The 14,025-nt window shown below is 36.9% G+C and overlaps 1 protein-coding gene and 1 long non-coding RNA gene across 4 annotated transcripts in view; one reads left to right on the top strand and one right to left on the bottom strand.

Moving 5' to 3' along the window:
- NETO1 (neuropilin and tolloid like 1) overlaps positions 1-14,025 on the top strand; it is a 65,372-nt gene that overhangs the window by 29,040 nt on the left and 22,307 nt on the right. The window contains exons 5-6 of one of the 2 annotated variants that reach the window (XM_027650995.1): positions 7,241-7,282; positions 7,396-7,523. In XM_027650995.1, the coding sequence (XP_027506796.1) occupies positions 7,241-7,282; positions 7,396-7,523 (170 nt within the window). Of the gene's footprint in view, positions 1-7,240; positions 7,283-7,364; positions 7,524-14,025 lie in introns of those variants that run through there. The other variant, XM_027650996.1, reaches the window with a different exon arrangement.
- On the bottom strand, positions 6,691-12,846 carry LOC113950778. 2 transcript variants are annotated; one of them, XR_003528876.1, is made up of 5 exons: positions 12,736-12,846; positions 11,774-11,952; positions 10,179-10,245; positions 9,776-9,826; positions 6,691-6,802 (listed from the first exon to the last, which is right to left on the bottom strand). It is a non-coding gene; the product is annotated as an uncharacterized LOC113950778 (long non-coding RNA). The 2 variants fall into 2 exon arrangements; XR_003528877.1 differs by having other exon boundaries at positions 9,780-9,826.

The raw sequence follows: 14,025 nt of genomic DNA, 5'->3' as shown, positions 1-14,025 counted from the left end.
AATATCAAAGCCTACCATTGTGTGTATGAAAAGAGAAATTTAAGTGCAATTACTGTAATCATGTGCTCTGTTTGAGTGAAATTCATTCACATACTTGTCTGCTCAGTTTGACCAATATTAGCAAGAAGTTATGGAAAGATATAGATTTCTTTTTTCTGATGATATTGGCTTTTTATTTCAAAAAAGATGTCAAAGAAACATACAAATGTCCAACTATTGCTAACACTTCCAGTATATCTGATTTTAATGAGGTCACCATAGCAGTACAGTTTGTAAATTGCCATAATATCTCAATTACACTATAAAGATACTTTGATTGTGAGTATGAGCTGAGATTAATAAAGTGACAGAAGAAAAAAAAAACAACAAAAAAAGATATTGTAAAAATCAAACTTCCAGGTGATAGTTTGTTTTATTTCAAAAACATTTGTCTTCATATGACTTTTCATTGGTCTAATAGTTGGTAGATTTTCAAGGTGAAACAGCAGGAATCATATTCATTACTACATTTGCACTTACTAGCTTTGATTTTTTTCATGACTCTGCTAAGAAGTGAAAACTTTGAGAAGCATTGTTTTAGATTATAAATATGCAGCCTCCAAAAAAGCTTCCCTTACTCACAAAAGTGTCCTTGAAACAAAGAACATAGAAGATAAAGAGCAAATACAGCACACACTATTTGCCAACTATTATAGAACTTTTTCAGGGTGTCTAGCAAACTACAGACTTTCTTTAAAGATCCTTTGGTATCATTAATACTGATATAGACATACATGGGATTTTCAGGAAGACTACAAATACAAAAAGATTAGTCAGAACAAATTTCATTTTAGGCTAATAAGACAATAATTTGTGGAGTTTTGCACAGGTATTTAATGTAATTTTTTTTACTTAGTATTTTCTCTTTACTCTCCCCAGTAAGTAGAATAGCTAAATCCCCTTTATTTGTGTACCTCACAAAAAATATTTATTTATAGAAGTATTTTTTTCTATTTTAGAACAGTTTTAATGATCCTTTGGGCATATTTTTATGCTTTTAAAATCTTTTGGGTATCATCTTCCAGTATTTTTACTGTATCATGAAATACTGTGAGGTAACAACATGAAATACTTTTTCAGTACTGACTTCTGCAAGCTCTACTTTTACAGAGAACTATACCTCACTGCTCAAGAGGGTAGGACTGATTTAGATTCCCAGAAATCACTGTAAAAGAACCTGACTTTGTAAACATGAAGATGAATAACTGGTTGCTTGCTGAATAGTACAATTCTCTTTACTTTTCTCTGAGCATTTACATGCAAAATCAAGTCTCTAATAAGTTCTCTGACAGTGAAGCATGTGCATATGTTAAAATTTCTTAAATATTGATAGATAGAATTTGAATGCCTATTTCTAGTCAAAGACAGGGAAATGTTTAGTGAGTAGAAGTGGAGAGTTTCCCTACTTAACATTAGGAAATACGGTTTTTGCGTACTGTGACTACTTGCTGTATGTATGCATTAAAAAGGAGGTTTTGTATTCACAAACAACAAAAACTCCTTTACATCTCATACATCAACCCTTTGTAGTGTATAGTTTGTTCAAAAAAAATTCTTTCATTTCTCATTTTTAGAAGAAAGCAAAATACCTCAAAAATTAATCAGCACCTGGATTTTGTGGTACATATTTCCTTCATCTTGACTTTTAACCATGCAGCAATTGCTTATGTTCTTCACTGTATATACTGTACTTCAAAATTAAAAAAAATATGTAATTAAGTATATTGTAGTCCAGATATACTCCACACTAACTCAATCTTCCATTTATTATAAGAGGTATTAAATCATTGACTTAAATATTTTGAATTCCAAGAGTGAGATAGCTATTAATTTTTATCAGTGAGAGCAGCAGATTTGATGCTGACAGGGTAAGAAAGTGCCCAAATGAACTTTTTATATGAAAAGCTAAAGAATTAGAGTAATAAAATGCAAGATGTGTACTTACATTTTTGAGCATTTATAAGAAAGAAAATACTCTAATTTTTCTGTGATAGAACATTACTTTTAGAAGCCTTGTGCAATCTGTCTTTGAAGACAAACTGAATGTTTTTTCTAACTGTGGATTTTTTACTCAAAATGTGATCTTTTAAAATTCATTTGTGGTGATAATTACCAGCAGCACACCTTGTTGCTAGCAATTACTTTGAACTTTATGCCTTTTCCCTGTCTCTTATAGAAATTATTCAAGTAATAGAATTTGAAACCATTCCACTTTCTGTGTAAGTAACACGGAGCAAGGGATTACATGCATACATGCATGCATAGGTGCATAAATATGTCTCTGTGTGGATATACCACAGCTCAGCAATAACATAAGATGATGGGGTGTACTTGTAAACAACAGCATCTACATACTTTTTGAAGACTTTGTATATTAATATACTTTGTATATTCAGTATCCAGTTAATATACAATCCCTTTTTACTTTACAATTTTCTTTACTTCATAAGATTTTTGAGCAATTAGGTGCTCTAACTCCCTACAACTGACGTTGTTTTCTCATTTAAATTTCATGTTTGCCAGCTGCTTAGAAAAGCCAGACTTGTTGCATAGTAACAGTGAAAGGAAAAATAAAGAAATGTAGTGTGATTTCCATGGGCCAGATATGGAATAGATTCCAAAGCCAACATCCAAAATATTCAGAGTCTCCCATGAAGACCTAGTGGATCTTTTTGAAACCAGTCTTAAATATTTCAGTTTTCTCCAGGTTGGATATATATGCACCCATGACTAAAAACAAATTTCACAGGAATAAGTCTGCATTGTGATAAAAATTTATCTAACCTCTGCTTATACCTTAAATAATAAGTCTAATCTTCTGACTGGTTATTCCACTATTATCCAGTTCTGGTGTTTAGTTATTACAAAATCAGAGGATCACAAAATGGCTGCTATCAGAAGTCACTTCTGTAGGTCATTTTTTCCACCCCCCTTTTCAAGCAAAGTCACCTAGATCCACTTGCTTAGGACTGTGTCTAGACAACTACTGAATATCTCCAAGGATATAGACTCCGTAACCTCTTGTAGTGGTTTGAACCAGGTTTTCCCCCTGCAGTTGAAAGTGGTAACCCCCAGGGGGTGGTAATCCTGGAAGTTTTGAAGTTTTAGCCAATGAATGCTTCTGTGAAATATAAACATATCACAAGCAAACGGAAGAGAAGTGTTGTAGGTTGGTTGTAGAAGTGGTAGCCATGTTGTAGAGCCACGAGGAGAGGGCAGGAGCCCTTGGGGGGGGCTTTCCCCCCCTTACCCCCCCAGCCCCAGTTGGGGACTGCAGAGACTTGGAACAGTGTTAGACTGGGCTAAGTGTCTGTAGTTAAGCCAGGAGATGTTTTCTCCATCGTGGGCAGTGGCAGGAGTAGCGACAGACCAGCACCGACTGGAGAAACGGTGGCACAGAGCCAGAAGAGATAAGACGAAGCAGCAGAGGCATTACAGCCAAGCAGGAGAGGACTCCTGGAAGGAAAGTTGAGAGAAAGCCAGCAGCTGAGAGACAGAGTTTTGGGGGTAAGAACTGAACCAGACCCTCCAAACTCCTTGGAGACCCCTCACGTCCTAGGTGGGAGGGGGAATGGAGCTAGGGAATTAGAATTTTGGAGATCTCAAACCATGACACCTCTCTGAGCCACCTGTGCTAGTGCTCAGTCACCCTCACAGTGGAAAAGTGTTTCCTGATGTTCAGATGGAACCTCCTGTGATTCAGTATGTGCTCATTGCCTCTTGTTCTGTCACTGGATACCACTGAAAAGAGCCTGGCTCCCTTCTCTTTACACCCTCCCTTCAGGTTTATGTACAGATTTGTAAGATCACCTCTGACCCTACTCTTTTCCAGGCTAACCAGTCCCATCTCTATCAGCCTTTCCTCATATGAGGGATGCTTTGGCCCTTTAAACAGATTCATAACCCTTTGCTGGATCCCAGCAGCTCCATATTGCTTTTGTTCTGGGGAGCCCAGAACTGGTCACAGTGCTCCAGATGTTGCTTTACCACTGCCAAGTAGAGGGGAAGGATTAGTTCTCTTGGCCTGGTTGGCAGCACTCCTCCTAGTGCAACCCAGGATACTGGTGGCCTTATTTACTCCATGGATATATTATTGGATCGTATTTAATGTGATGTCCACCAGGACCCCCAGGTCCTTTTATGTAATGATGCTTTACAGCTGGATGGTCTCAGCGTCTTCTGGTGTATGGGGTTGCTCCTTCCCAGGTGCAAGACTTGACACTTCCCCTTGTTGAACTGCATGAGGTTCCTGTCAGTCTGTTTTTCCAGCTTCTTGAGGTCCCTCTGGATGGCAGCACTATCCTCTGATGTATCAGCCATCCCTCGCAGTTTTGTGTCATCAATAAACTTGCTGAGAGTACACTCTGTCTCATCATCCAGGTTGTTAATGAAGATATTATACTGGATTTCTCCCAGTGTTGACCCCTTTGATGCACCACTGGCCTCCAACTTGACTTCATGCTAAGATGATCAATACTATCACAGGCATGGTCCACCTCACTGTCTGCTCATTCACTACATTTTTTTTTACTAGTTAAGGAAATTACAGATTACCATCCTTTTCAGCCTAGGCCACTCCAAAGTTTCAAATTCTCTTTGTTTTCCAGCAACTCTAAATAACCTGGTACAGTTTTTTTACATCTCATAAAAAGTTTCAAATGCTTTACAGTAAAGCTTATAATAAATGAACATTGCAGCAATCTGTTATTGTAGAGTGGGTTTAATATATCACAGGAGGAAATAACCTTTATTTTATTGAGTTACTTTTTTAAAAAGAGACTTTCAATGCTTCAGGAAAGAGTCACAGAACTTCTTCTGGATGTAAGGTCTTCCATTTACATAACCTTTACATATTTTCAAAATTTTTATGAACATTCTTGTTTTTCTCTTTACATACTTCATTTTACTATTAAGGAGATCCTCATAAAAATATTTGCATGTATTTCATTGCCCTTAAAGTCTATTGCATCCTACTTTTCTCTCTCCTTATTGGTGATCCATCTTCTTTTTCACTCTTTTTCAGAGTTTTCCTGCTTGGGGAATTTTTCCTTATGGGAACATGATTTTCATCTCTTTGTTGGAAGATCTAGCCACTCAGTGTTTAGATATCATTAAAAGTGTTCTGACTCAGCCAGACTGAGAATAACAATTTGATTGAATTACATACAGAAGAGCTGCTAAAGACTAATCTATTTAATGGTAGACTATTTAAAAAGCAAATATTTACTGGGCAAATATGCTTAAACGTGGTTGATTTTTAAGCATCTCTGATAATACCTTATTTACAGATTTTGTTTTTATTATAATAGTATTGGTATACTAACAATGGTAATGAAGTATATCACCTCAGGTGTCGTAGATTTTATTTCACCATCACTCTTGAAATGATGAAAAATTGCAAAAAGATTATTTTTCAAGGCTGAGCGAGATCTGCCATGTTTCTAGAATATTAACAGATTGTGCATTTCTGTGTGCACTGTTACCAATGTTACTGTATTGTTACATGAGAACATACTTTAAGAATTGTTTTGTGCAGCAAATTGCATGGTCTAGATTACACTTCAGCCTGGATTCTTGCTACTGGCACTGCTTTATATGAAAACTCCTTCATATGGAGAAGATCCTGGCAGGACCCTTTTCACCTTCTTTCTCCTTTGTACTTTGCTAATGTGGTGGAGTGTTTTCAGTGGATCGGAGTGATCCTTGCAAACTTAGTTAAAGGAAGAAATGCAATGGTTACATGGGTTACAGTTGGGATGTTAATTTGAACCAGAAGTCAAAGTATTTTGTTTCAGCATTAGTTATCAACATCCAAGTACATTAACTGAAATATTTGATTACATTTATCGTTGTTGATTATCATATATATCTACTGATCTATAAAACTGCTTAACAATTAATGCTAATTGCCTACTCAGTTATATTTGAGGTTCCAGAAGGTCATGAGTATTTACTCATGATTTATATTTTGCAACTGTAAAAGATAAATGGGAAGAACAACAGCAACCTGGTTATAGAGGAATAATTTAAAAAGTGATTTTACAAGTCCAGTTTTCGAAGTCAATACATTTTGACCATTCAGGTTAAAATGGTTGATGTTGCTTACAAAACACTAGATTTTTTCATTATATTTTTTGGTTATGATTCTTGCTATCCTGGATAGACTAAGGCTAGAAGGAAACAGGAGTTTTGGTGGTGGATTGGTTGTGGGTTTGGTTTTTTTCATTTGATACATCTCCTACTTCCACACTTTCTCTTCGTTGTTTTGTTAATAGTTCCTTCTTCATTGACCCCATTCTGAAACAAGAACAGCTCTATGTGTAAATGAGAAAAACAGTGCAAAACATTTGTTTTAGATGGAAAAGCAAATGATAAAAATTTCCCAGACAAGACCAGTCTATTCTAAGAAAACATATCTTGAAATGCTTTAGTCTCTCACATTTATTTCAGACAGTACCTTCAAACTGGGCCAAATATTGTGAAATGATAATTTGTCTGTGGATTGTTGTTTATTAAAGCGTAGGTCTAAGACCAAACTCATTTCTTCTATTTACTACACTTAGTTATAAAAGCGTGATACAAATCCTATCAGACAGCAAATATAATCATATTTATCTGATGGAAAATAGCACACATATTAGACTTATTACCTTGTTAACACAATGAATTCCACTGTAAATCCTTATGATATTTTTTTCCCAGTAAGGCCAAATGGATGCTTCTGACAAAGAAATGTCTCTTCTTGGTCAGTGGGGATGGCAGACTATTCAAAAAGACAGAATGAAGTTTAGATTTCTCTAGTTAAGTTGAGTATTATACTGTAAAATGCAAAATAGGCAAAAAGATTCTGAATGGGTCTGTAAATATATCCTCTTTCATTAGGCTGATGTATTAAAATATCATGTGGTTAGCTGTGTGATGTTCTCACTTGCTAATGTATGCAGAAATATTTTTGAACTTATTCTTCTGAAAGAGAGGGACAGAGAAAAGTAGGATTTCATAACAGAAAAAAATAACTTGGTATGATAGTATCAATAATTTCTGCATTAATAATTAGTGTGTTGCCATAGTTTTGAAACATTTCTCATTTCCAAGAAGTATATGTATAATTATGTCACTGAAGCACATTATCAAATTTTAGCACATTGACATTAAAGCCTAGATACTGAAAAAACTTATTTTATTTTTCTCTATTTTTAAGATCCAGATTTTAAGGACCTTGGCGTTTTGAAACCATTGCCAGGTTGGTATGTTGGTTTTGGGTTTTTTTCTAACTTGGAGGCCTTTGTACTCTTCTGTAGAAAATATTTTTGTTTGCTGTTCAGGTTTCATTTTTTCTGGTGTTTTGTTATTCAGTTTGTGAGTTTGAGATGGGAGGACCTGAAGGAATTGTGGAATCTGTACAAATTGTCAAAGAAGGAAAAGCTTCTGAAACTGAAGCAGTAGACTGTAAATGGTACATCCGAGCGCCACCCCGATCCAAGGTCAGTCCTTCATCCACTTGCTGATTTGCCATTTAATTTAAGAAATTGACTTTTCTAATATATTGTGCATTTCTTAGTACAGTCAGATCTCGTTTAATAACTTTACAGCTTGAACTGTAAACTATTTTTTCCTTCTGCTGTGGAAGGGTAATTTGTCATCTCAGCCAAAATGACCACCTTTCTCTATAAATGATGATGTGGGCAGTGCTAATGTGCTTTTTGTGCCATAAGTGATTTTCTTAAATTCATCTTTAATTTTGCTCATATTTTTAAACAGTCAACATGTTTTCTTATGTGGGAAGTAATCTTATCATTTTAATTTTCAATGTATTTCAAATACCTAATATAGAGACTACTAAGGGAACACTGCTGGCTCCCTAAGGTCATCATTGTTTCTCATCTGGGAACTGTGAAAATGGACCTAAGGTAAATTCACGTTCCTCTGTATAAAACCTTTAATGGTTTAGAGCCACAGACAAAAAGAGATAGTGTTCTCATTTCCTTCCCACCACAGACATCAAGCCATGCCTTTGTAAAATGAGAGGACTGCAACGAATTTAACAATACTTTCCTGGATTCTGCTTGATTTCCCCTCTTATCCATAGCTTATCAGTTATTATAACATTAATTGTTGCTGAAAAACTACTGCTTCTCCCTTCTTTACAATTGGAACAGCTTTATGCCTCCTACCTACTTTTATTCACTGTGTTAAAGAGATTCCACAGTATACTTTTTCTAGCTGTCTTTTATTGGACAGGAAAGGTTTTACAAGGTAGAATTTATATATGCACTAATCTCTGCTGTCTTTAAACAGATAAGGGTTTTTGTGTATAATCTCAGAGAGGAGACTGTACTGAATATGTAACTGTTTCATCATTAATATAACACATGGATGAATGCTGTAGGGTTCTCTTCAGTAAGAGTTTCCAGAAGAGAAAAAGTCATTAGTATCAGCATTTTTCTTATGGGAAAGTTGAGGAGAAGAGTTGGCTCATAAAGGCTACAGATAAATTATTTCCAGAATATGATTTAATCTCACATCTTTGTTTTTTTACTTTTTGATAAATTTAATATTGATAGGAGTTTTCAATTAAGTAGATGAGCTTCCCACTTTGTTATACCAAGCAGTGATATGAGATGACTGGGCTGATGAATGATTATTACATATATTATATGTAATTTATGTTCATTCAGGGCACCCCCAGTATCAAAACAAGCTTGGGGATGAACAGATTGAGAGCAGCCCTGCCGAGAAGGTCTTGGGGATAAATGAGAGGCTGGACATGAGCTGGCAATGTGAACTTGCAGCCCAGAAAAACAACCAAATCCTGGGCTGCATCAAAAGCAGTGTATCCAGCAGGTCAGGGGAGGTGAATCTACCCCTCCACTCTGCTCTTGTGAGACCCCACCTGGAGTGCTGTGTCCACCTCTGGGCTCCCAGAAGAGAAAAGACATGGGCCCGTTGGAGGGCCAGAAAAATAATGAGAGGAATGGAGCACCTCTCCAGTGAGGAATGACAGAGAGTTGGGGTTGTTCAGTCAAGAGAAGAGAAGGCTCTGAGTAGACTTTATAGCAGCCTTCTGGTACTCAGTGGGGGCCCATAAGAAAAGTGGGGACAAACATTTTAGCATGGCCTGTAGAAAGAGGACAAGGGATAATGGTTTTAAACTAAAAGAGGGTAGATTTAGAATAGGTATGAGGAAAAAATTTTTTATAATGAGGGTCTTGAAACACTGGAACATGTTGCCCAGAGAGGTGGTCAATGACCCATCCCTGGAAACATTCAGGGTGAGGTTGGATGGGACTCTTGAGCAACTGGATTTGGTTGAAGACATCTTTGCTTACAGCGGGAGAGTTGGACTGAGTCCCTTCCAACTCAAACTATTCTGTGATGTACTTAGATATTAGTAGAATGAAAACAGGTAAACACAAAATTAGAATTGCACTTCTTAGAATCAGCACAAATAAGGCAACAAAATTATCCTGTAGTCTTAATTCAAGTTCATAATTGGTTGATCTGGTAATGTCATTGTCATGTTCTTACTTGATCTAACTCCAAAGTTCTATATGATTCAAAAACCTTCTAAAAATCCCTTATTTACTTACCTGTAGTATTTATCCACACTTCAGTCCTGGTGTAAAACTACAAATTGGGTAGCTACATAACCATAAACACAGTGTATAACAGAAGGACACCACACTAACACTATTAACAGAGGGTTAAAGATTGAAGTTCATTAATTCTTCCATACCTACATTTAGCTGTGTTGCATTTCAAGAAGTGTATCCTAGCTGAAGGCCATCTGGAAGGGAGAGCAACAAGAGAGTTTTAGAAAAATGGAAGTAATACTAAAAGTTATTTAATGTAATCTACAAGATTTTGTGAAGGAGCCTGATATAATAAAAGGCTTTTGCAATGAGGAAGGAATGCGCTGAAGTCCATGTCTGTAGGATAACTCATGGTCCCACACTCTGAAAGTTTCATGTTAGATACTAAAGAAGAAAATTTCAAACAACAGTGAGGGAATTATGATTGGTTGGGATTATGAGTTATTGGTTGAAAAAGTCTGTTCAGTTAGCATTGCTAGTGGTCTTAAAGTGTAGGTTAGATAACAATATATGAAAAATTGGAGAAACAGTACTAATCAATCCTACCTTTAGGCAGAGAGCTAGGATGGGTCATCTCTTGATGGATCTTGCTGTTCCTATCTTGCAGAGCTATCTGTGTAGAGAGACTGAGCAATATAAAAGAATATAAATTAGTGTTTAGTGTTTCCTAACATGTGGAGTTGAAAGATTTCACAGCAAGCTAGGAAAAAAAGTTTTCAAGCCTAGGTCCATCTTCAAGGGGGAAGTGCATTTGAACTTTCTTAGTGTGGTTTCCAAACATACATATATATATATATATGTATGTGTATATATATATATGTATGTATATATATATATATATACACACGCAGAGGTATATGTGTTTCACCATACTGGGACAGATTGAAAAATTTTCGGATATTAAGGAAGGAATAAGTGAATAAATTTTAATGAAATATGTATGATGTAAAATTTATGATAACATTTTTTATGGATCTGATTCAGTTGAACTGGATTCTATTCTCCATGCTTTGCCATCAACTTCCTTTGTGCTTATGCAACCTTGAACTAATGACATATTCAGTACAATTATTTAGTGACATCACTTTAATTTATGTCAGCTTTCACCTATGAAAACAAACTCTTCTGCTAAGAACAGTGAGAACTCAGTAGGCATCTTTAAATTCACATGTTCCTGTACTCTAGGTTGCACAGTTTGTTATTGGGAATTATGCCTAAAAGGCCAGAGTTTCTCAAACAGAATTTGTGCTGGATCTTTGCATCTTTAGTTTCTTAATTAAACTGTGCCAGAATGTGGGTTGCTTGCAATTTCATTTGGCTTAAAATCATCCAATCTAAACTGTCTGCAGAAGCAAGATTCAAGTCCTTCCCTTGGTTTCCAATTCCAGATTGAAGCCAAGTCTGAGCTCAACGTATGAGCAATGAGATCAGCCAGGGAGTATGAACCTGAGATCTCTGAACCTGAGCTTCAAGCTGACAGCCTGGGTCTAATGTTGCTATCGTCAGCGAGCTGAAATGAGACAGAGGGCAGCAAATTTCTTGCACACACTTAAAACAGAGTGATCACTGATTACCTTGTATTACGAAAACCCCCAACAAAACAAACCAAACAAATACCCCCCCCTCGAAAAAAACCTCAAACACATAAACAAACAAAACCAAAAAAAACCCCAAAAATGCATGCAGAGTGGAAACTTTCTGTAAGTGCAGAAGACAGCATAAGGCAGTTTGAACACAAACTTACATGCAGACCTGGAGTCTTATACTTGAAAGTGACTGGTAGAAAAATATGTGTTTCTCATAATCATTCAAAGTCAGTTGCTGCTGTGAAGAATCCAGTAATATTGGGAGTTCTGCACTTCATATAGAATATGACTTAAATCAGTAATCAGAGCAAGAATGTAAAATTTAGAAGTGAGCTGCTGACTGAATGTGCAAACCCACCCAGAACAGTAAAGTTCTGGAGGAACATCCCCATCTGAAAATTCTTCACTGGAGAACAAAGCCCAGAGAAGGAAGTGTATAAGCTTTTTACATAAGGATTTGAAAAACTTCAGAGATATCATTGCCTACAAACACTGGATAAGCAAAGATTCTGTATTTCGGAATAGAAAATAAAAAGAAATTTAATATTTTCTTACTTTCTGATAAGAGTGAAATTTTGGAGGCTAATATCAACAAGTGTTTTTCTATATTGGATGTATCAGCAGAGTTTGACAAGGCCCCCCAGGAAGACAGAATGCATGTTTGTGCTCGGGTAGCGCTCCCTTGGGTGAGCAACTTTCCCAAGAATTGTGTCATGCTTGCTCTTTCAGAGGTTCTGTAGAAAAAAAAAAGACAGCAGAATGTGACAATAAGAGTAATAAAATGTTTACAAATATGATATTCTGATGCTGGGAAAAAAACAGTGAGCAATGCTATTATAAGCACTATTACCAGAAGCTCTGGGCAGCTCAGGAAACAGCATCACAAACTACAGATGGGCAAGAATTAATTTGAATGTAGTCCAGTGAAAGTCATCTATTCTGGAGGAACGAGCAAGAAGTACATTTATACTGAGCAAATAGCAAGGATACCCACTGTATTTATACTATGAGAAAAAAAAAATGGAGTTATAAGCTTTTTAGACAAAGTGATGCCTAATTTTCTTGCCCCACCTGAGCAAGCTATGGGATCTTTATAGGATGAAAGACTTAACACAAAAGATTGAGAAACCAGAAGTATCAATTAACAAGTGTCTAGTTTTGACATATTATTACAGTACCCTTAACACTGAGCTGCCTGTGAGTGGTGACGTTTGTTTCAAACAGAGCCATTGGGGAGCAGAAGGAGGGGGCTGCACTGTACACAGAAGGGGGCCAGGCAGACGGTGGCCAAAGGGCCAGGGCATGGCTGATGAGGAGAGCTGGGCACTCCCAGCCGTGGTGGCTGGGGTATAGCGGTGGCTGGACTTTCCTCAGGCAATGAGGCTGGCCCAAGCACAAGCCAGGCAGCAGCCTGAGGAGGGATGAGGCTGAGTTGTTGCAGGATGAGGCTGGGCATGGGCCAAGAGCCCCAGTGTGACCAAGGCACTTGCATATTTACAAAGAATAGGTACTGCTACCTGCTAAAGGCTCTATATCACTTATCACTGTATACATGCTGGACCTTGTATCCACGCAACTAACCAAATAAAGAGATGGTTCCAGGTGCCTGACTTCATATGAAATGTGGTCCAGAGAGAGACTGGCTTGCTGTGCATGCATTTCCAGTTAGGAGGAAACATGCAGTGAAGCAAACTGTGGAGTTAAGAGTCAGTTTAAACCAATCTGACTAAACCAAAACATCTTCTGTTCTCCTATGTGAAGGGGAAACTAGTGCTCTTAAATGAGGTCTGCAAGAAAAGCAGTCTAAGCTGTCAGCACTGCCAGGCTACAACATCCCTAATTTTTGGAGGCTTCTTAATTGGATGAAGAAGAGAAGCTTTAAGTACTGCACTAAAGTTTAATAGGAGCCATTTGAGTTTTGATTCTTAAAATGTTACAGAAAAATTAAATTTAAAGACTGAATAACCTAACAACCAGAGACTCTTTTGCAGGCTTCAGATGAGCTCCATCTCTGAAGATGCTTTGAAGCTTGCTAACATACAGATAATGCAAATAATATTATGAATTAAAAAAAGCCCAACACATGTATATGACATCTCTGGAACAAGGTGAACAAATTCTGTTTAAACAAATAGAAAATATTGTTTACCTACGTTAAAATATTAAAATCACTTATTTGAAACAATTTTCTTAGATGAAGGTGCAAGACAATTACATGTTTGCAATCACATGTGTAGAAACTCTGCTAGCTGGCATGTTGATGCACATGTCAGAGCAACACTGACAAACCCACCAATTTTAAATTCCCATGAATCTACTGCATTCAGGTATAGGAATATTACAAACCTCAGCACTCTCAAACCAAATAGTAGGAAGTGTGATAAAAAAAGCTACTGATGAAAGTAATAAAACATCTACCAAAGAGAACAGCAGAATCAGGATTTGATCTACAGTTTTCAGTGTTAAAAGCAGAACAACACCAAGGAGCTGTAAAGGTTGTCAGTTGCAAGCATTTTGGCACTGTATTAGAGAAAAACGAGGGTGACTTGACAGTTAGAATAAATGTCAGCTATTGGGTAGTCACAGAAGTTTGAAGAAACAAATAGGACAAAGCAAAGAAATCCAAAGAGCTTCACTTGTCCAGGAAAATGGTGGTTTGATGTCTGAGCCTTGGCTGTGAACCACAGGGTCTTAGAAGTACTGTATAATGTTGTCACCTTTGACAGACAGTATTCTCCAAGCCCCAGAAGAGAGGAAAATATGAGGTATTTAGTTCTCTGTTTGCACAATATGTTCCCAGACTAGTA

This window comes from Corapipo altera, unplaced genomic scaffold, assembly GCF_003945725.1.
Source record: "Corapipo altera isolate COAL_440 unplaced genomic scaffold, ASM394572v1 24, whole genome shotgun sequence".
NCBI classification, from domain to species: Eukaryota; Metazoa; Chordata; class Aves; order Passeriformes; family Pipridae; genus Corapipo; species Corapipo altera.
This window is presented reverse-complemented; position numbering and strand designations above follow the sequence as displayed.